Here is a 20815-nt window from a genome sequence, read left to right on the forward strand (position 1 = left end):
GCTGGATAATGGCAAAACAGTTTTTGTTCGGCCTATTCTCCCGGATCAAAAACTTTTGTTGTTTGTTGGGTACTGCAATCTGATGTTCTGCGAAGTTATACCGTATATCAAAGGCTTTCGTGTAAAAATAGAATTAAGGCCGCATAGTAGTACTAACGTTGTGCTGTTCATATATTATCAAAAATGAATATATTTCGATACACCTTTTGAATGTTTTCTTATTTTTTCGCACAATGCACAGTGGTCCAGAATGCAAATTTAGCAGGAATTTTCGGGATTTTATTAAAATTCAACATCTTAACCTTATTAAGTCTTTGGAAAAGTTTTCGTAGTTTGTGAGCCCCTTCTCTTTGTTAAATCAATAGTTAGGGTTGTTTCTAATTTTGCCAAGATAAAAAAAGTTTTAAATCGTTCAAGCTAGAGCCAGACGACCATCATCGAATTTGTAGAACGAACAATTTTGGAAAAGTTAGCTGATGACATGTAAGCTCTATGTGTCATACTTTTTATTTTACAGCAAATTTAAAATCGAAGGTTAGGGTGTTTTTCAGGTTTTCTTAGAAAAACTGTTTTATTTAAATATCTTTTGCAGTATTGGTTAAAAACCGAAGTAGGCTTCGGACAACTTTCAGATTGTTTTAAGGCGAATAATTTGTTTCATGGCACCACATATCTAACTATTTTCGTTGATAAGTTATGAGCACTGATTCACCAAAAATGGGTTTTTTTTGTTATAACAATATCACTCATTGGGGCAAACAAAAGATAATTCTTTTTCGACCATAGAAAAGGTCATGATTAGATTTATAATTGAGCAAAGAATTCGATATTTTTCAAAATTTCATAAATTTGATTTAAAAAATCTGTTTTTGATATATTACGTGCTTATATCTTCTAAATAATAGAAGCTAGAGTTTTGGTGTGTTAGAAGAAAAATTTTTGTCAACAAAAATTGGAAAGTTGGAAAAAAAATGAATACTGAGGTTTTGGAGTTTTACAGCACGGGGCTGATAAAATGGAGTCTTTACTGTATTTATTACTCACTGTGTCTAACATCCCATTTTTGAGGATATTTTTTTCAATTGCATCGAACTACACTAAATTTTTAGTAGATTTCAAGGGGTTATTTTATCTAATTCTTCAAAAATTTGGCGAACCTATTCCCATTCATGCGATAATTTATGCTACAAGGGTATCCCAAATTAATTGGTATCCTTAATGGTTTATAGGTTACAGATAGAGAAAATACCAAAAGTTTTTTCCTACACAATATTATGGAAACTTATTGAACAACTTTCCCTAATAAGGTTGAGAAAATTGAAAAATATTTGAAATTTTTAATAGATTTTCAGAGCAATGTGCACTCAGTGCACTATCGCAAGTGACGAAAGGCTATCGAAAAGTTTCGTGAAAAGTAAAATTCCTACAATAATGATGATTTTCCCTAACGGGCTTCCAATTTTTTATTTGTTCTCTAACATAAAGATTATATGTATACAGGTTCTTTTTGATTTTTAGCTCCACCAGGCTCGACTGATTCCTTTTATGGCCCTTAGTAATTGTGCAAATTTTGGTACCCTTCGGTTGTGTCTGCGGACCCTCCAAAAATTTCAAAGGTTATATGGAAATTAGTATGGAAAATCGGTTAAAATTGAAAATAAATTCTGAAAAAATCATCTAATCAATCAATTCATGAGAACACTATATATTTCTGAAGATATTCTTCTACTGAACACATTCGTGGAACATTGTAAGTTTGTGAAAATTCGCTGAGAAAAGTTAAAAAGAAACTAAGAAAGTAGCATAACTTCAAAACAAGTGAATTTTATTATTAATCATAGCAACCCTCTTTGAATCATTCCATCGTTATACAAGCCACCCACCGCTTGCGTATGTTTTATTTTATTCTTTATATTTTATTATTTATTAAGTTTATTTAGGCCCAAATGCCGTAGCTTAACGAGGCCGGTAATTCATTTTTCTAAGGTACATCGCACGTGTTAGTGACGAGAATTGACATTCTCGTTGGCTGGTTGATGATTGTGGGGGATATGCAGTGGTTTCATTCCTGTAATCGCAGGGGCCAGGGGAGGGTCGATTTTTGGATGATTATTGGCTCTCCAATGCTGTCATGATGTTCTTGTGACGTGTGTCATGATGTTCTGGATGGACGGTTATCAAGAAAGGTATGCATCGTAGACTCGTGAAGCAATGCCATATTGTAGACACAGGAAGAGGTTGACGAGGTTTTACTGTGAATGAGAGGGGAAAATGTATTAAACTTGGACATCAATAGTTTTCGAAAAGATGTAGATAAGAAAAATGTAGAGGTGGTCACGGCTTGCCAGGACGTTCCGGACTGGCACATAGGGTGATCTACCTCGGGCCCGAAGGGAATCTATTAGTTGGGACCTGGTAACACGGTACTTTGCGCACAGCCAAACAACATGCTTGATGTCGTGATAGCCGTTCTCATAAACACAATGATTACTTTCAGCAAGCCCTATACGACGGAGATGTGCATCAAACGTGTAATGGTTGCACATCACCCTTGACATCGCACGAATAAAGTCCCGGTTCACATTCAAGCCTTTAAACCAAGCATTCGTTGATACCTTCGGGGTAATTGAATGTAGCCACCGTCCCAGATGCCCATTGCTCCATGAAGTTTGTCAACTTTCGAGCGTCCTCTGACGAGAGATACTGAAAAATTCATTGAAGCAAATTGGTCTTTCGTAAGTGTCGCCTTCTAATGCGCCCACCTTGGCTAAAGGGTCCGCCTTCTCATTTCCCACAATAAAACAGAGTGACGGGACCCAATCCAAGGTAATCTGGTAAGATTTTTCAGATAAAGTGCTCAGATATTCCCGTATTTCCCCCAGGAAATACAGTGAGTGCTTTCCAGGCTTCGCCGCACGGATGGCCTCAATGGAGCTGAGGCTGTCCGAAAAGATGAAGTAATGGTCTGCGGGCAGGGTGTCAATGACCCCGAGAGTATACTGAATGGTAGCTAATTCTGCGACGTACATTGAAGCAGGATCATTGAGTTTGAATGAGGCAGCAAGATATTCGTTGAAGATACCGAAGCCTGTGGACCCGTCGAGAATTGATCCGTCAGTGTAGAAATTTTGCCGCAGTCGACTTGATGGTATTTATTATAGAAAATATTTGGGACCACTTGTAGGCGAATGTGATCCGGGCTTCCACAAATCTCTTCCTTCATGGATGTTTCGAAAAATACAGTTGGAGCAGAAGTATCTAAGAGATGAGCACGGTTAATGTTATACGAAGATGAATTGATGTTCTGTGACATGTAATCGACGTACAAGGACATGAATCGGGTTTGAGATTTAAGATCGACAAGCCTCTCGAAATTTGCAATCACCAATGGGTTCAAAATATCGCATCGAATGAGCAATCGATACGAGAGGTCCCAAAATCGATTTTTTGAGTGGACTTCTAAACTCATCGTATGGGTCGAGTGCATGCAACCCAAGGCAATACGCAAACAACGATACTGGATTCTCTCCAGTTTGATGAAATGTATGCTCGCAACGGAGCGAAAGCAGAAACATCCGTACTCCATCACTGATAGTATCGTTGTTTGGTATAGCCTGATTAGGCCTCCTGGGTGGGCACTCCACCATGTTCCGGTTATTGCATGGAGAAAATTGATCCTTTGTTGGCACTTCTGTTTCAGATACCTAATGTGACATCCCCAGGTACCTTTATAGTCGAACCAGACCCCGAGGTATTTGAATGTTGAAACCTGAGCAATAGTTTTATCCATTAACTGAAGCTGTGGTTTCGCTGGTTCACGCTTCCTAAAAAATACGACTAGCTCAGTTTTCTCAGTAGAGAACTCGATACCCAGCTGGAGAGCCCAAGCAGACAAATTGTCCAAGGTATTTTGCAGTGGTCCTTGCAAGTCGACGGCATTGGGACCTGTAATAGAGACCACTCTGTCATCTGCAAGCTGCCTTAGCGTGCAGGAATTGACAAGATAATGTCATTCACGTAAAACTGGTAGAGAAGAGGGCTTAGACATGATCCCTGGAAAAGGCCCATGTAGCTAAATCGTGATGTCGATAAATCACCATACGAGAAATGCATTTGTTTTTCAGACAACAGGTTTAGTAAAAAGTTATTTAAAATTGGCGAAAGACCATGCTGGTCCAAATTCTCATAAAGAAACTGAATCGAAAGCCCCCGTAATATCCAAGAATACTGATGCCATCTGCTCTTTGTTAGCATATGCCATTTGAATTTCTGTTGAGAGCAACGCAAGGCAATCGTTCGTCCCTTTGCCTTTGCGGAAGCCAAATTGTGTATCTGACAGTAAGCCATTTGCTTCGACCCAATTGTCAAGGCGAAACAAGATCATTTTCTCGAATAACTTCCGGATAAAGGATAGCATTGCAATCGGTCTATACGAGTTGCGGTCGAAGGCTGGTTTTCCTGGTTTCTGGATGGCGATGACACACACTTGTCTCCAATTGTTACTTCTGGCGACACCAGATGGGTGCCGCTTAATGACGTCGATCCCTGGTCAAAGCCACGGGGATCTAGTGAGGGTGGGCTCTACAACAGTCTCTTTTAGAGTGGCTAGCTCGGCCGAGAGTAGCGTTCTCGCTCTCAGGGTCGGCTTTTACAGGGATGAACCGATCAAGAGATCAATAATCGCGGACGAAGTTCAATTGGACAGATTTTTATTAATTAAGCTAACTTAAAATGTGTGTGTTGTGTGTGGATTGCCGGCCGGCGAGTGACAGGATGCTGATGCTGCTGCTGCTTCTGCTGGCGATTAGACGGACGATGCTGATGCTGTCGATGTGTTTGTAGGGGACGCCGATACAGTCACGGTTTCTGCTCTCGAGGTTGGCTGTCCGAATGCGGATGCCGATACTGCCGACGCTTCGGCGGACGATGCTGGCGATGATGATCAGCAAACTGCTGCCCGTGCGAGGTGTTTTGCTGATCTCAAACGATGCACCGGCGAGGTGCTTGCGAATGGTGACGATTTCTCCGATCGTTCTTGCCACGTGCGGGGACCTTCGGGTAGCGCACTGTGTGCTATTGTGCAAACGCTCCAACGATACCTCTGCGGACAGGCGGAATCGTAGCGTCTCTGTACGTGGGTATTGGGAAGCCTCATCCACGGTCATTTAACTGCTTGCACGTGGTTACAGCGGTATACTGCGGCTTCATTGTAGCTAAAAACTGCAGGTCCTGGTAATAAAATGAAGCGAATTTCGGGGAAGGCGATATTAGAGGGCTACTGGGTCTTTATTCGCAAGCTAAATTCGAGGAAATAAATCGTTAACCACGTATGGTTTTCGCTTGCGTTCATACCTGATTCGGGGTACCTATAGGCACAAACAATTCTCTTCTCGGGATCACTGTTGAACACTTAAACTTTATCGTGTGGTTTACTTGACGTCTCAAATGTGAAAGAACTTTTACTTTCCCTCGGCCCAGTAGCTTTATCTCTTTTCTCTTATCCTCTCTTTTGATTTCCCTTTTTTATCCCCGCGACAATAATCTCTTTTGGTAGTAGCATCAGAGTAGTGTGCAGTCACTTTAAATACGGTTACCATGAGAGTTGTACCGCAACGGTAACACTACCATCTACCCCCCCCCCCAAAAATTAACTAATAACAAAGGAATTAATTAATTTACAAACTTAAACACTAACTTACGAAAAACCAGTCCAGGGTTGAGTTGCACCTTTCATGCACTCGATACAAACAAAAACGAACAATTTTGCGTTAGAACATCAAATAGTTGCTTTCATTCCGTAAATGAAAGGCTATTATGCGCTTACTCCCGCGGATTCATTAACGAATCTTTTCTTCTAACCAACAACCAAAACAAAGAATTGTTTTGTGGTAGAGGAAAAAGTCCCCATCCTACACCTTTAGCGAATATTTAGCGAATGATATTTTAATTAAATCAAATTACCCTACTAATCGTTCATCTCCGGGAGTGCATTTACAACCCAATTCGAGTGCGCAGTCGCAGATAATACCGGTTGAAAAATATCTGCATATCGCGAACGAAAAATTTTCATTTCTTGTTTTTATTTAACCGATCAGTTATTTTCCCAATTCGCCTCCTGCTCATTTGAAAAGTGTCATTTGACGCTACTACTACTCCCCCTTATGATAAAAAGAAACCATCGAAAAGGCTTTTAATTTGTGTATCATCCATTCGCTGCTCTCTCTCTCACTAATTTTAATAGAGGTACCTACAACAAAGAACAATCATTACTATCTAACCGACGCGTTGCTTCACAATGGTTTTACAAAACCTCAACGTATATCAGAAAATTTCAGTGCTTTACGAGTGAAATCATCCTTGAAAAGTGCGAAGAGCTATTCTCCGAAAACCTATTTGTCGGGAATACCCGGCTTCAGGTCGGCGGCCGAAAATATTCCGAGATTCTTACCCTGCTCGTCAACCAGCTCATACGAACTAGCACCACGACGTGAGATAACCTCACACGGGACGTATGCTGGCCCCAACTTGGCATTATACGACTCGCCGGCAGAAGATTGGACAAAATTACGTTTAAAGACCCGTTGTCCCACCTGATAAACCGGCGCAGGCTTACGGAACCGCAGATTATACGCTCGGGCACTTTTGTCATGGGCTTTTTGCAAGTTTTTGCGTACAATGTCATGAATAGCTTGATCCACCTTACATTTTTGTGTATTTCTATCTATTTCAGAAAGTTCATTCGAGTCAACATCTCGCCGATGTTCATCTCCGCAACGAACATCTCCGAAGTCGCTGATCGGTTCGCACATACGTCCGTATGGAGGCATTTATACTGCGATTCAGGCGCTCAACAGGATTGGCCTGGCTGCGATGCCTCGAGTTGGCCCAATGCTTCACCTGATAACGCTCTAGGAAATCTTTGAACTCTTTACTGAGAAACGTTGACGCATTATCACTAATGAGGATCTCAGGAACCGAAAATCGTCGGAACCACTATTCTTCGAGGATTTTACAACTAGTGGAGTGGCTATTGTTCTCACCGGCACTAAAATAGTCCATTTCGAGAACAGATCTAGCAGCACAAGCAGATGTGTGACCCCTGCTTTTGATCGTGGCAGCGATTGGATAAAATCGATTGCCAATATTTGAAAGGGCTTGGTAGCTGGACGTGGATTTCCCATGGTTGGATGCTGTGACACATTGGACGGTTTGCATTTTTTACAAACTCTACAATTCTCGACGTATTTCCGGACCGACGTAGCCATCTTCGGCCAAAAATATCGTGTTCGGATCTTGTCCAAAAGTTTATCGTAGCCGACATGAAGTGCTTTATCGTGCTCGTTTCGGAGAATATCGGTTCGTGATTTCTCCGTAACACAAAGCTTCCACTCGAAACGATAATCCAACACTTCTGTCTTAGTAGGTATAAATTTATACAACTGTCCCTCTTCCACTTTATAATCCAAATTCTCCTCTGGAGACGCACGGACTTTGTTGTACATATCAGAGTACCAAGCGTCCACTCCTACTTCAAGCACATCAGTTTCCACGGAGCGCGATAATGCATCGAGAATGATGTTATCTTTCCCATGCCTATGCCTTATTTTGAAGTCTGTCACGTCAAGAAAGTGAGTTCCCTCAATGAAAGGGCGAAATTTTTCAATGGCTGATAGTACAGCTAACCCCTCTTTCTCTGAGGCTGCATACGCCTGTTGCGCCGGAGAGAGCTTTTGTGAGTAATAAGCTATCACTTCCTCCTCATCCTCATGCTGTTGTGTTAAGATAGCTGCGATGGCACTATCACTCGTCAGTCTGAACTTGAAAGGTCAAGTTGAAATTTGGGTTCGCTAGTACGGACGCCGCAATCAAACTCTCCTTTAGTCTGATGAAAGCTTGCTCCGCTATCGAATTCCAAGTCATAGTTTTCGGTTTCTTGCGGAGAAGATCTGTGAGTGGAGTAGACATTTCTCTAAAACTGGGGATGAAGCGTCTATAATAATTCGCCATGCCCAAAAAGCGACGAAACGATCTAAGTGAAGTGGGACGCTCATAGTTTATAATCGCTTCCACTCTATCTGGGTTCGGACGCAAGCCCTCCGGAGAAAGAATATAGCCAAGGTATGGAAGTTCGCTCACACAGAATTTCGACTTCTCCAAATTAATAGATAAATTGGCCAATTTTAATCGTCTGGCCACTTCTCATAAGGTTCGGAGGTGTGCTTCGAATGTTTCGCTCACGACAACGATGTCGTCGAGGTACACGAACACATTCGGTTCCAGTTCACCATACCCCAGGACTTGATCCATCAGTCGCGACAAATTCGCTGGACTGTTGACTAGTCCAAAGGGTAGCCTGGTAAACTAGAACAACCCTCTGCCCAACACCGAGAAGGCCGTATACTTTCGCGAACTGGGTTCAAGTGGTATTTGCAAAAAAGCTTTTGTCAAGTCAATTGTTGACAAATAACGACTTGCTCCCAGTCGGCTCAGTATACGGTCCTGGTGAGGAAGAGGGTAAGCGTCCCTCCGAGACCGGTCGTTCAATCGTCTCGCATCTAAGCACAGACGAATTTCACCTGTCGGTTTGATCACTGGGACTGTGCTAAGTGACCAATCGCTTCGGCTGGGTTCAATAACCTTTGAGGGTTAGCATTTTGTCGAGCTCGAAATTAATCTTCTTCTGCATCTCCGGTGAAGTGGGATACGGATTGATTCTCACCGGTGGTGAGTTACTAAACTCTTCTTGCAGTTCAATTTTGTGTGAGATAAGAGGAGTGACATCCAGTACTTCTCCTTCCTGAGCAACCTGAACTGAGCTTTTACCTTGTCGAGCAGCTCTCTGTGCTCTTCCGTGAGAGTAGCAGTACCTTCCTCTTCCCTCGCTACACTCACTTCTTCAATTATCCCCTTATTCTCACTGCTTGATTCCTCTGTCTCCATTCCTCGCTTATCTTTCCCTGCTGGCTGAATTCGAAATCCTTCCCAGAAATCTTCATACCCCAGTCAATCTACGTTTCAACTTGGGGGCAACGAGAGCTGGAATAATTTTATTTTCGTTGTTGAAGGTAACAGGTAAATGTACATACCCTTCAACTTCTATTGATGTTCCTGACGCAGTTTTAACAGACACATCGGTAGGAAAAATTTGAAGTTTTAGGGATTTAACAAGATTTTTACAACCGATTCCCAGCACTGTTCTTTGAGCTCCGCTGTCCAATAACCCTACGATTTCTTTACCCATGACAAATATTCTTGCAAATGGGCGATTGTCAGAGCCGAGTCGAATAAAAATCTCATCAATATCCATGTCGGCATAATATTCTTCTTCCAGGAACGGTTTGAACCCATTCGCCAGTAGATCGTTTACAACATTTTCGGGGTTGGTGGTTGGAGGTTTTGTCGGTGGCAATTCAACTTGCCTCCTCAAGCTGAATTCTTCTCGTTTTTTTGACAGTATGGACAGAGGTGCGTGAAAACCTCGGCAAAACCACAGATACGACAGAATTTTTTTCTATTTTCTGGACATGCTACATAATGATGGCCTGCTACCTTGCAATTATAGCAAGTGCCAATTAGCGGTCGTTTGTAGTTGTCAGCCAACGCATGCAAAGTACCCTTTGTCGAACCTTCCATTGGGTCTCCCGAATCCACATTTTTCCCCTGTCTCTCCTCCTTTGATTCATTCGCCCACTTTAGTTCCCTTTCTTCAGCTTTGGGCTTGTTTTTGAAACTATTGTTTGTTCTTGCATTGAGTTGATTATTCGAAGAAACTTCGCAAATTTGGTTTGTTTTTGCACGATTCGGAGTATCGAGAGGCTTCTGGAACATAATCCAATTGTTCTCATCGATAATTCGTCCGAACTTTTTTAATTTACTTAGGTTTTTGATGTTGGCTCCCGTCATTACATTTTTGTAATCAAAACGCATATTGCGCCAGATTATTTCAAATCTCCGACGTTCCGAGATCGGCCTCGTCATCGAATGAAAAAGTTTTTGCATTTGGTGGAAATAATCCACGAACTTTTCTCCCCGAGCCTGCCGACGTGCAGTGGCCTGTATTTCAATCAGAAAATCCAAATCAGGCGGTAAAAATTCGCGTTTGAGTTCGCGTTTTAGTTCAGACCAATTTCGAAATTCGCGATTTTCATAACCGTCCATGAACCAGTCCTTAGCGCGACCAGAAAAAAGGTGAATCGCACTTCGGAATAGCTCCCACTCTGAAATATCTTCCGAATTGCATCGCATTTTTATTTCTTTTAAAAATTCCGCCAGTCTTCGCCCCTGATCTTTCCCATCATACTTACTTTTCCATTCTGCTACTGGTGTTCTCTTTACCTTATCATATTTCCCTTTCCATTTTCTATCCTGTCTTCTCCCTCGCCTAGCTTTACTCGAGTCTCCAGAGCTTTCTGTATTCGAACTAGAACCCTTCGAGCTTTCCGAATAAATAAATTCATTCGAAGAAGTAGAGGAAAAGCGACGACACTTCTTTTTATTTCGCCCCTTTGAAAATATTTTCTGATATTTCATTTCCCTCTTCCCCCTTTTTCCTTACCCATCAATTTAATTTTGGGTTCCCTTATACTTGCTTCAGAAGCACTCTCTGAGTTCGATTCGTCTCGACTCTCCGACGACGATCTCTTCAAGGCATTCAATTTTATAGCAGGAAAGTTTTTGGGACTCAGTTTGAGTGAATCTACTTTCTGCGCAGCTGATAGTGACTGGGTGATTTTTTGTTTCTTCGGTAAATCCGCCTCAATTTGCACTCTCTCATTCAAATCTATCAGTAGTTTTTCTAGCTTTTTTCTTCTTCTCATATTCTCTTCCGCTTCCCTAATCCTTTTTCCATCTAGGGCTATTTCCCTCTCCCTCATTTGTTTCTGTAGTTCCGAGTTAGAGCAAGAAAGTCTTTGAATAATGCTACTAATTCTGTGGCATTTTTCCTCTTTCCATTCTCATATTCGCTAACACCTTCATTAATTCTTGGGATCTCTCTTTAGAAGATTCCATTTCCAATTTTTTAAATTCCAAAGTTTTCTTCACCACTCCTCCTGTTGCTTCATCCACTTACATTTCCTCTTTCCCTGACACTGTTTCATTGAGAATTTCTATTTCAGTTCGAACTTCTTCCAACGCAAGTGAAATATCCACTTCTAGTGGTTTTGGATCCGATAACCCCTCTTCCGGCAACTTCAGTGCAGGAAAGTGTTTCTGAAAAATGCTATTGGCCTGTTTCCCCAATTTGATGATCTCAGTCAAGTGCCTGTGAGCTCCTGACGACTTTGAGAGTAAGAAAATTCGCACGCGGTAATGAATCAAACGTGTCTTTAATTTTGACCGTTGGCGGACATCAGCTTTGGCACCACCAATGACCGTCAAAGCTGGACCGATTATAGCAAGCTCTTCCCTTACCCCTCTTCTACTAGGTGACACACTAAAAGTTTCTGTAGCCCTCTCAATTTTCATCTTATCTTTCAACTTTCGTCTTTTAATACTTTCGTGCTCGTTCGTTGCAAACGGAACGTTACGAATCGCAAGCTCGTGCTCGACCTCCTGAATGGAGAGGTGGGACACATCCAAATTTCTGTAAAGCGTTTGCAAATCCATTGTGCTTCTCTCGCTCTTATTTATATACGAAAATTATTATCAATGAACTAATGAATTTTCTAGGGTGTAACCAAAATCACGCAATATCAAAATAAATTCGCTTTTATAAAACAATTCACTGTTTAGATATATTCGTCGAATCAAGACTCGTTAATCAATATAATTTTAATCAATCCGAAAATCTCCCGCTATTTGATGTAATCACTGCAAAACTTGTTCGCTTTCGTAAGCGTACGCGCACTAGTAGAATGATTTCTAGTAAATCGATCCCTATTTAATCTAAAGCGATAGTATGCTTCGTGTTACTATTTTAGCACTTCTCTCAGTTCCCTGCTTGCCTCACCACGTGCCCTAACTCCTCATACACTCCAGAAATCTCCACTTGTCCGTTCTCTTGAAATCTTGATCAGAAGCTGATTTAGTTGGGCGCCATTTGTTACTTCTAGCGACACCAGATGGGTGCCGCTTAACGACCTCGATCCCTGGTCAAAGCCACGGGGATCTAGTGAGCAAACTGCTGCCCGTGCGAGGTGTTTTGCTGATCTCAAACGATGCACCGGCGAGGTGCTTGCGAATGGTGACGATTTCTCCGATCGTTCTTGCCACGTGCGGGGAGCTTCGGGTAGCACACTGTGTGCTATTGTGCAATCGCTCCAACGATACCTCTGCGGACAGGCGGGTGGAATCGTAGCGTCTCTGTCCGTGGGTATTGGGAAGCCTCATCCACGGTCATTTAACCGCTTGCACGTGGTTACAGCGGTATAATGCGGCTTCGTTGTAGCTAAAAACTGCGGGTCCTGGTAATAAAATGAAGCGAATTTTGGGGAAGGCGATATTAGAGGGCTACTGGGTCTTTATTCGTAAGCTAAATTCGAGGAATTAAATCGTTAACCACGTATGGTTTTCGCTTGCGTTCATACCTGATTCGGGGTACCTATAGGCACAAACTATTCTCTTCTCGGGATCACTGTTGAACACTTAAACTTTATCGTGTGATTTACTTGACGTCTCAAATGTGAAAGAACTTTTACTATCCCTCGACCCAGTAGCTTAACCTCTTTTCTCTTTTCCTCTCTTTTGATTTCCCTTTTTTTATCCCCGCGACAATAATCTCTTTTGGTAGCAGCATCAGAGTAGTGTGCAGTGTGTGATGTGTATAACAAATTTTGTTCTGGTAATCAAATTTTAATTTGTCTTGGAGTGTATTTATATTATTTATTCCTTATTTTTAATCCTATGCTATGCTCTTTTTAGCGTGTTTGTCTATTCAATATATTTATTCACAATTTTTTAATTTATTTGCTTAAATTCTAAGTACAGAAATAACAAGATTAATAAATAACGGTCACTTTAAATACGGTTACCATGAGAGTTGTGCCGCAACGGTAACACAATCATGTGGGATAATGTTACCCTCAAGAAACTTATTAAATAAATTGAACAAGCGTTGAATTTGATTCTGTCTGGCCCTGAAGCTTTATTGTTACATGATAAGAGATTAAGTGAGAACTCCACCATCGAATACGGTGTTTCGTTCGCGGTATTGTAAGGCGACGCGGCGGGGTAGATTTTCTGTGCCGGGCGGAATCCGGACAAACATTCCTGGCGAAATCAAATATCCAACGGTTTGAATATTCCACGATAATACTTCTGCAGTTCCACTGAAAAACAGTGATCAGATCCGTGATTCCGTTTAATAAGTTAGCCATCGAAGGATACGATCGCTGCAAGGAAGGGCCATTGTTCAGTCAATTGTTTTAAAAATGTTCTTACTGTTGGTAGAATAGCAACCAGCGAGTTTTTTTAGAGGATCGGTAATGTTGAAAGCTGTGAATATCCAGTCAACAATGTCAGAGAATTTAAGGAATCCCGTTTTAGGTTGAGTTTCTGGCTGTAATAGCACCGGGGAGTGCTGGGAACTCCTGGTTGTATCTCAATTTCCCAAAACCAGGAGGAATTAACTTCGGATTTGTGTCACCACTTCCAGTTGATGAATTATTTTTATTTTGTACCCTTGTTTGGGATAACCTAGGACCCTTACGAGGAAGCTCAGGTGAGTTTTGATTAGGTATTTTCCTGGAGTTTCCAAGTAGAGCCAAGGAATGCCCCTCGCTAGGGTCGTTAGAGGCGTTACCGTTAGTTTTCAAGAGAGCGAATGGGTTTTCGGAGATAAGTGGAACAGCTCTTTTAAGCATTTCTGCGTAAGAGCGTCTGGAGCGATCCTTGGCGGATCGCTTCAGTTTATCCACGCGAAGTTTGCACGTTGGGCATGTCAAAAATTCATGCTGATTCTCCCCAAAGTAAACACACTTCTCAGCGGGCCTACTGCAAGTATCATCCACATGGCGTTCCCCACATTTACCGCACCGTTGCTTGTTGCTGCAGTAGGTGGCCGTGTGACCTAGCTGCTTGCAATTGGAACAATTCATGACCCGCGGTACAAACAGACGCACAGGTAGACGAGCTCCTCCCACAACAACGTAGCTCGGAAGTGCAGATCCGGCGAAGGTTATGCGAAACGAGTCTGAAGAATAGTAATTCCCATCTTCGATGGACTTTGAGTGCAATTGCTTGCACTCCCAAATCTTACCTGATTGAAGGTTAGGGTGCTTAAAGCGGCCAACCCCATCATTCATCAGATCATCGACAGTTAAACCCGCATCACTTACCACGCCGTCGATCTCCACATCACGAGAAGGAATGTAGACGCGATACTCCAGCGTAAAGGGGCTATTGCTAACGATACCATTGGCCTGTTTCAAGTCAGTAACAACTACGCGCAGTTTATCTGACTGAATCTCTTTAATCTCGGTTACGGCCGAGTAACGTTTTGTCAGCTTCCGTGCAACAGTTATGCTGTTTAACGGTTTATTTTTGGGCCTAAAGTATACCACCCAAGGACCAGCGGATCCATCCTGGTAAACCTTGACTCGGGGGGCTGTGAGACATTGGGTGTAAGTGGGGGAAGTGGATCGACTATGACATCATCTGTCTCCGAATCAGATACACGTTCCTCTTCCCCATAAGATTCGTCTTCGGAGGGTGATCCTTCTGTTTGTTCCATTTTGTTGCGGGAGCGACACGCTCGACCGCACTTTTTAACTTATTTAAATAAATCAAAAACGATAAAAAGAAAAAAATAAAAAAAAATATCGATAAGAAAAGTAAAAAAACGAAACACTTCACCAGTTGGTTCCTGGCGAGCTGGTAGGTGAATTGATCCTTCGTTTCTTTTATCCGTCACCCGCGTGACCTTCACACAGTAGAGAACTGGTATAGCTCGTCTAAACAAAGCCGTCATTCAGGTAAGAAAACTGTTTAGAACCGCACTACACTGCAATGTCTGACACAATTTAACGTTTATAATGTTTATAATGTTTATACTCCAGCCCTTGTCGGGATAAACACCTTCACCGATATCGCCTAACTCAAGGTAATGTTACAACAACACACTCGACTGTATCGAAAGAGCGTTCGGTTACGAATGATTTCTTCTAATTTTGAAAACGATCAGATGAATGGGTGAATATGAGCATTTTATTGGGTTGCAATTTGATTCCGCACGTATTTTGTACATGAAAGAAAACCATGATTGTAATGTTATTCATTTTTATGTTTTACATGCCCTTTATGATTAACAGATAATTGATGATTATGTACATATTTTCTTACATTTGTTGTTTTTTATAGGAATGAAACTAGTACAATCGAGGACGAAGAAGATATGAATATTTCGCAAGAAATACTTGTTTTGGATTTTGGCGATGAAAAAAACCGCGATTTTCTGCGTAGTGAGGCTAGCACAGATTATGGAAGAGGTAATTTTTTACGCTTTCTTTTTTTACAATAAATAGGGGAGATTGGGGATAGATGAACAACTAAGGATGTCACCACATATCCTGATAATTTTCATGCACGCATTATTTTTCTTGTTAGGTAGTTTTTTCGGAAACCTAACCTCAGCCAGATTTGCAACATAGATAACATGCATAATACACTTTCAATAAAGTGCAAAATATTAAGATTGCAGAGATTGCAGATTGCAGATTTGGTAGATTTTGCATCCCAAAAATATTTATAGGGATCGGGTTATATCTACTTGAGTGGTTCAAAAAATTCGATTAAGGGGGTGTTTACTCATAAAAAGGCGAAATTTTCCGTGAAAATAAATTTTTTTGTTTAAAATGAGTAAACAACCTCCCTAATTGAAAATTTATCTCAAAATCTCAACGTAGGGGTTAGGCATTTTTTATATAGAATGTGTATGCAAAGTTTGAAAGAAATCGATTAAGTAGTTTTTAAATGGCAGGTAACACCGCAAATCATATTTTTCCAGAGTCGTTCTACGTAGCTTCATCGAGTCGGTTGTCGATATTTTTGCATAAAAAAAATACAGCATGCTATTGAAATGATACACTATAATGTACAAAAGATTTAATCAATTCGCTGCATGCAAAGTTCTAAAAAATCACAAAAGAAGTGATTTTTTACATCGATACCCTTAACCCCCCCCCCTCTCCGCTAACTCAACTTTATGAAAATTTCATTTTAAATGATACTGGTCATAATCATAAAAATCCAGAGAAAAAACTTGTTTTTTTCGTTTGACTCTCTTGGGGAATGGATTAAAGACTATCTTCGAAAATATATTAGACAACTGAGAATAACTATTAATTTATCTATATAAGTAGATTCTTTCACATATCCTATTTTTTATGAATTTGATACTTTTTATATAATTGGACTTACGAATTAAAAATATCGCAAACTGATTTTTATAGTTCGGAAGAATTCTTAGATCCCTGAAACTATGGTAAAAGTCAAAATGTAAAGTGTGTGCAAAAAAACTACTGATTTCACTACAAAACAAGAAAAAGAACCTTAGCTCTATTGACTTTCAGCAATCTTATAAACCGTTGGGGTTTTATTTCGGAATTCAAGGGTTTTTGGACAATGGAAAATGTATATTTCAATGATTTAATCTACTAATAGAAACTACCCAAAATTTAATCTACTGATTGAAACTGCTCAGGAATTGTTCGAAATAAAATCATATATTGGCTTATAGATTCAACCAGTCACAACATTTTAGTCGCTCCTCGTGATTGCCTATTGATGCCTGTTCGCTGTATTGTCGCGCCATTTTCTTTAACTAGAAACTATAGAAAACGACTAAAATACAGCTGCTGGTTGCAACACTAAGTGTATCGTGATAACTTAGCCTAAGAGCAAAAATTGAAAGTAAATATTATCCATCAATTCATTGATTGATTGACTAATATGTGAGTTAGCAGCAAGATATCAGATTCAAGCAGTAAGCCAATTTGCATCAAAATTAACACTCATCACCAAATCAAACCTGATAGTAATCCATTGTTTCGATGCTCGAACATGTGTACAGACGAAAACCTTCCATAGTAACCTATTTTCATGATGCAAACAAATTTGAATCGATGAAAAGCGTAACCAGGTTCGCTTGTTTGCATTCGGTGAAATCACTCTTTGTACGCAAAGGGCACACATCCTAACTTAACAAAGTCATGGGTGCGATTCGACTTCGTCCGATGCTAACTTATTGTCGGAACAGATTGGTGCCGGCTTGATTCATAAAACGGAAACACGCTTTGTGTTTCAATCGAACGACTGATCAAACGTGATGCCCCGTCACGATGAGATGAAGTAGAAATGCACCCATGCCTTTGTTAAGTTAGGATTAAAGACGTGTGCCGCCACGCCACGTAGCCGCCGCCGATTATTTTTACACGCCGCCGATTTCAGATATAAATGGCTAGCGCGCGGTTGGTACTTTTTGTGTTGCTCCGCCAATAATATTGAAATGCGCCGAATTTATATTTAACCTAACTCGATCAGAATGAAATAACAAGATTATAGCAGAATACAATTTTCATAATATATTGTGTTATAAATTTGCCGAATTTATATTTTACCTAACTCGATCAGAATGAAATAACAAGTTTATAGCAGAATACAATTTTCATAATATATTTATTATAAATTAATATATAAATATAAATTTGGTCTCGTTAGTACTTAAAATAAGGGACCGTGCATAAATGACGTAGCTTTTTTCGGCGATTTTCGACCCCTACCTCCCCCTCGTAGCATTTGGTCACAAAATTCTAACCTCCCGCTTGTAAATACTGTAGCATTTCCAACGCCCCCCCATCAACGCGGCCAGAGGGTAAAAAAAATAAACATGTTTTACAATTCTTTCAAATATTTGTCCTTACAAAATGTTTGACTGCTTTTATAATCATTTTCATTATAACAACAAATTACGTCCAAAATAAGCGCATTTCATGCCCAATATAGTGTTGATAGTTTGTTTTGAATTTCATATGTCATGAAGCATGAAGAGAACTACTCTCAGTTCACAATCATGCAGCTGTCAATAATTCTAAGAAGCATACGTTCAACTAAATTACTGCATTTTGTTTGGTTGAACCTAAGAGAAAATTTAATTTAGCTACCAAACTAACTCTACTAGTTAGAAAAATTAGCTAACTAATGTAGCATATCCCCGTACAAAACCTTTTTGTTTTTTTTTGCTAGCTTGCAATTTTGTGGATCGAAAACTTATAACATAAATATCCGCGTGAAAAGTAACTTGTGCGAATTTAAATTTATTTCTCTTAGGAATGGAGGAACATTATATTGTTTTATCTAATAAATGGGTTTTGAAGCTCGCCAAAAACAACTTAATGCTACGTCGCACAACTTCTGACCGTACCCTCCCCCTTGTCACACTTCATTACAAATTTGGTATACCCTCCCTACCCCCCCAAAATGCTACGTCATATATGCATGACCCCTAACAGAAAATTGTAACAAATAACAATGCGAGATATAGTTTTGAAATCTTTTTGTTATGTGTTTCTGATCGAGAAATGTTCACTGAGTGTATGAATTCAGGTATGCCATTTGTGAAACCATTACTTTATTGAATATAACACTTTTGTATGATACTTTCTATTTCCTGTTTCGGAATATATTGCTAGCCGAGTAAGATAGAATATTGAACGAATGGTAATGTCACTTGTTCATGGTTTTACACAATTAAAGCTAAATGAACCGACATGTAAGCCAGCATGAGTGTTGCCCCTTAAGGTGGCAGTTCCATTGGAACCCGTTGGCGCGGCAATGTTTTCGAAATTAAAAATAGACTATTTTTAGTCCGCATTGCGCAGAAAAAAGATGCATGCATTGTTGAAAGCATTACTACGAACCATTGTTACATATTTGTGTAAAACAAATCAATTTATCTTGGAAGAAATATCGTTTTTAGTGTACCCATACATTTGATTACGATTACAATGCTTTCCCAAATATTCGTTTTCATTGTTGCTCAGCAACGAAAATGAGCAACGCAGGGTTACAACCAAAGCCTGTTGTATCACTCTTTTGTACCCCGTGGGCAGTGATGTGATTACAACCATTGTGCTCAGCCAAAACAAAGGAAGATGGATCAAAACAAAACAAAAATATGGGAGGTGTACTGCCGTTCAATACATAATTGTTCCATGAATATAAGGAATTAGAGCATGGCACAAATGAGAGGCAATGTATTCTTTAGGATGAAAAGAACAGCTGAATGCGTCTCGTTTGCTGGGAAATCAAAACAGATTTCTTGATAACTTTTCGGTTGGGTGAAATTTAGGGGGTGGAACTTTGGACGTTGAGATTAGTCAATTAGTCATTTCGGGTGAGATGCCGCGGTGGGTGGATATGGTAATTTCGGGTGAGATGCCGCGCTACCGGACCTCCTACATTTAGGGTAGAGTTCTTTTATAGTCGAATATTCATTATTATTTACCAAAGAAATTAAATTATTGATTTTTATGATCCAGTTGCATCGCGAAGAAAATTGTTTAAATTCGCGCGAATTTCCATAGAAATATGAATCAGTTTATTAGGTTACTATTTCTAGAGAGAATTACAATTATGTATCGATTTCTACCAGAAAATATCAGCATGCATATTATTCCAATAATTCGTATGTTTAGGAACTCATACAAGCGTCTATTTGCACTTGGCAACAGGGACCGATACCACTACACGCAAAAGGCTGCTCTGCAAAATCTACGAGACCGTGTACTTCCGTTCACCACGCCGACCCGTGTGCAAAAGCGAAGGAATCCCACACCAAGCTGTATCAAACGGGTACGGGTGTGAACGCGTACGCACCTTCTAATCAAAGCACACAAATTCTATTCGAAATGCTAAGCGCCGATTTCTTCACCCTAGCGCTTAAGCCAGGTTTAAACGTACTGATGAACCTGCTTTAAAAGTTAAGCGAGGGTGAACAAATTGGCCCTAAATGTGTAGAAAATCCTACATATATTGTTTATTTTCCCGATCAAAATACTGGAATTCTTGACGTTCTTAATAAACATGGAACAAGACAAGGTTCACGAATTGTTAAGCTTGGTGATTTATTTTCATTGACCAAAATGTTTCTCATTTATATTTCTCGAGAAAAAAGCACCAATAATTTACCGATTACAACCTTCATACAACAAGAAAACCAAAACATTTTTAGGAAGGAAGAGAGCCGGTTGCTAAAAGCAACGAATTCCAGCTAAATGTATAATAAGATTTATGTAACTTTGCTGACGGTTTCCAGTTAGGGATAAATGTATTCTCTAATAATACCCAGTCAAAAAGTGCAAGTTGCTAGCTAACGGCGGGCTATTTGCCAACTCGGATGCGCTAATTGCCCTTCAATTTGCCAGAAAATTGCTGGCAATTAGGGGGCTATTTCAAAAGCAACATTTGGGCGATTTGTCGCCGTCATTTTTTGCCGCTCTACCCGCCCTTAAATCGCCCCCAAATCGCCCAGGGAACGCGCCATTTAATCGCCTTTGATTGCCTAATATGAAAATTACGAATAATGCTTATTTTCGGATTCATTTTCTTTTCACATAAACTTTTGTATTTGTATTTGTATTTAAAATTTGTGTTCATCTGACACTAAGTCTTAATGAACTAAACTAAAAGTAATTAACCTAATGTAACAGCAAACGGTGACGAAATTGTGATGAATTATAATTGAGGTCAAAATGCTCGGCAAGCTCGTTGGAGCGACGAGCTTGCCGAGCATTTTGACACATTTTCAGTACACTACGTAATCACCACCAAATTTTAGAAAGAATCAATGGTGAAATTGGTATTGCACACCAAAACTTAC

At 40.2% G+C, this 20815-nt stretch overlaps 1 protein-coding gene across 4 annotated transcripts in view; it reads left to right on the forward strand.

Annotated features, from left to right (window-relative positions):
• Positions 1-20815, forward strand: part of LOC131683179 (uncharacterized) — a 933050-nt gene that overhangs the window by 670474 nt on the left and 241761 nt on the right. For all 4 annotated transcript variants that reach the window (XM_058965020.1, XM_058965019.1, XM_058965021.1 and 1 more), the window contains one exon: positions 15298-15425. In XM_058965020.1, coding sequence (XP_058821003.1) covers positions 15298-15425 — 128 coding nt within the window. The remainder of the gene's footprint in view (positions 1-15297; positions 15426-20815) is intronic.

The sequence above is a fragment of the Topomyia yanbarensis genome, chromosome 2, assembly GCF_030247195.1.
Source record: "Topomyia yanbarensis strain Yona2022 chromosome 2, ASM3024719v1, whole genome shotgun sequence".
NCBI classification, from domain to species: Eukaryota; Metazoa; Arthropoda; class Insecta; order Diptera; family Culicidae; genus Topomyia; species Topomyia yanbarensis.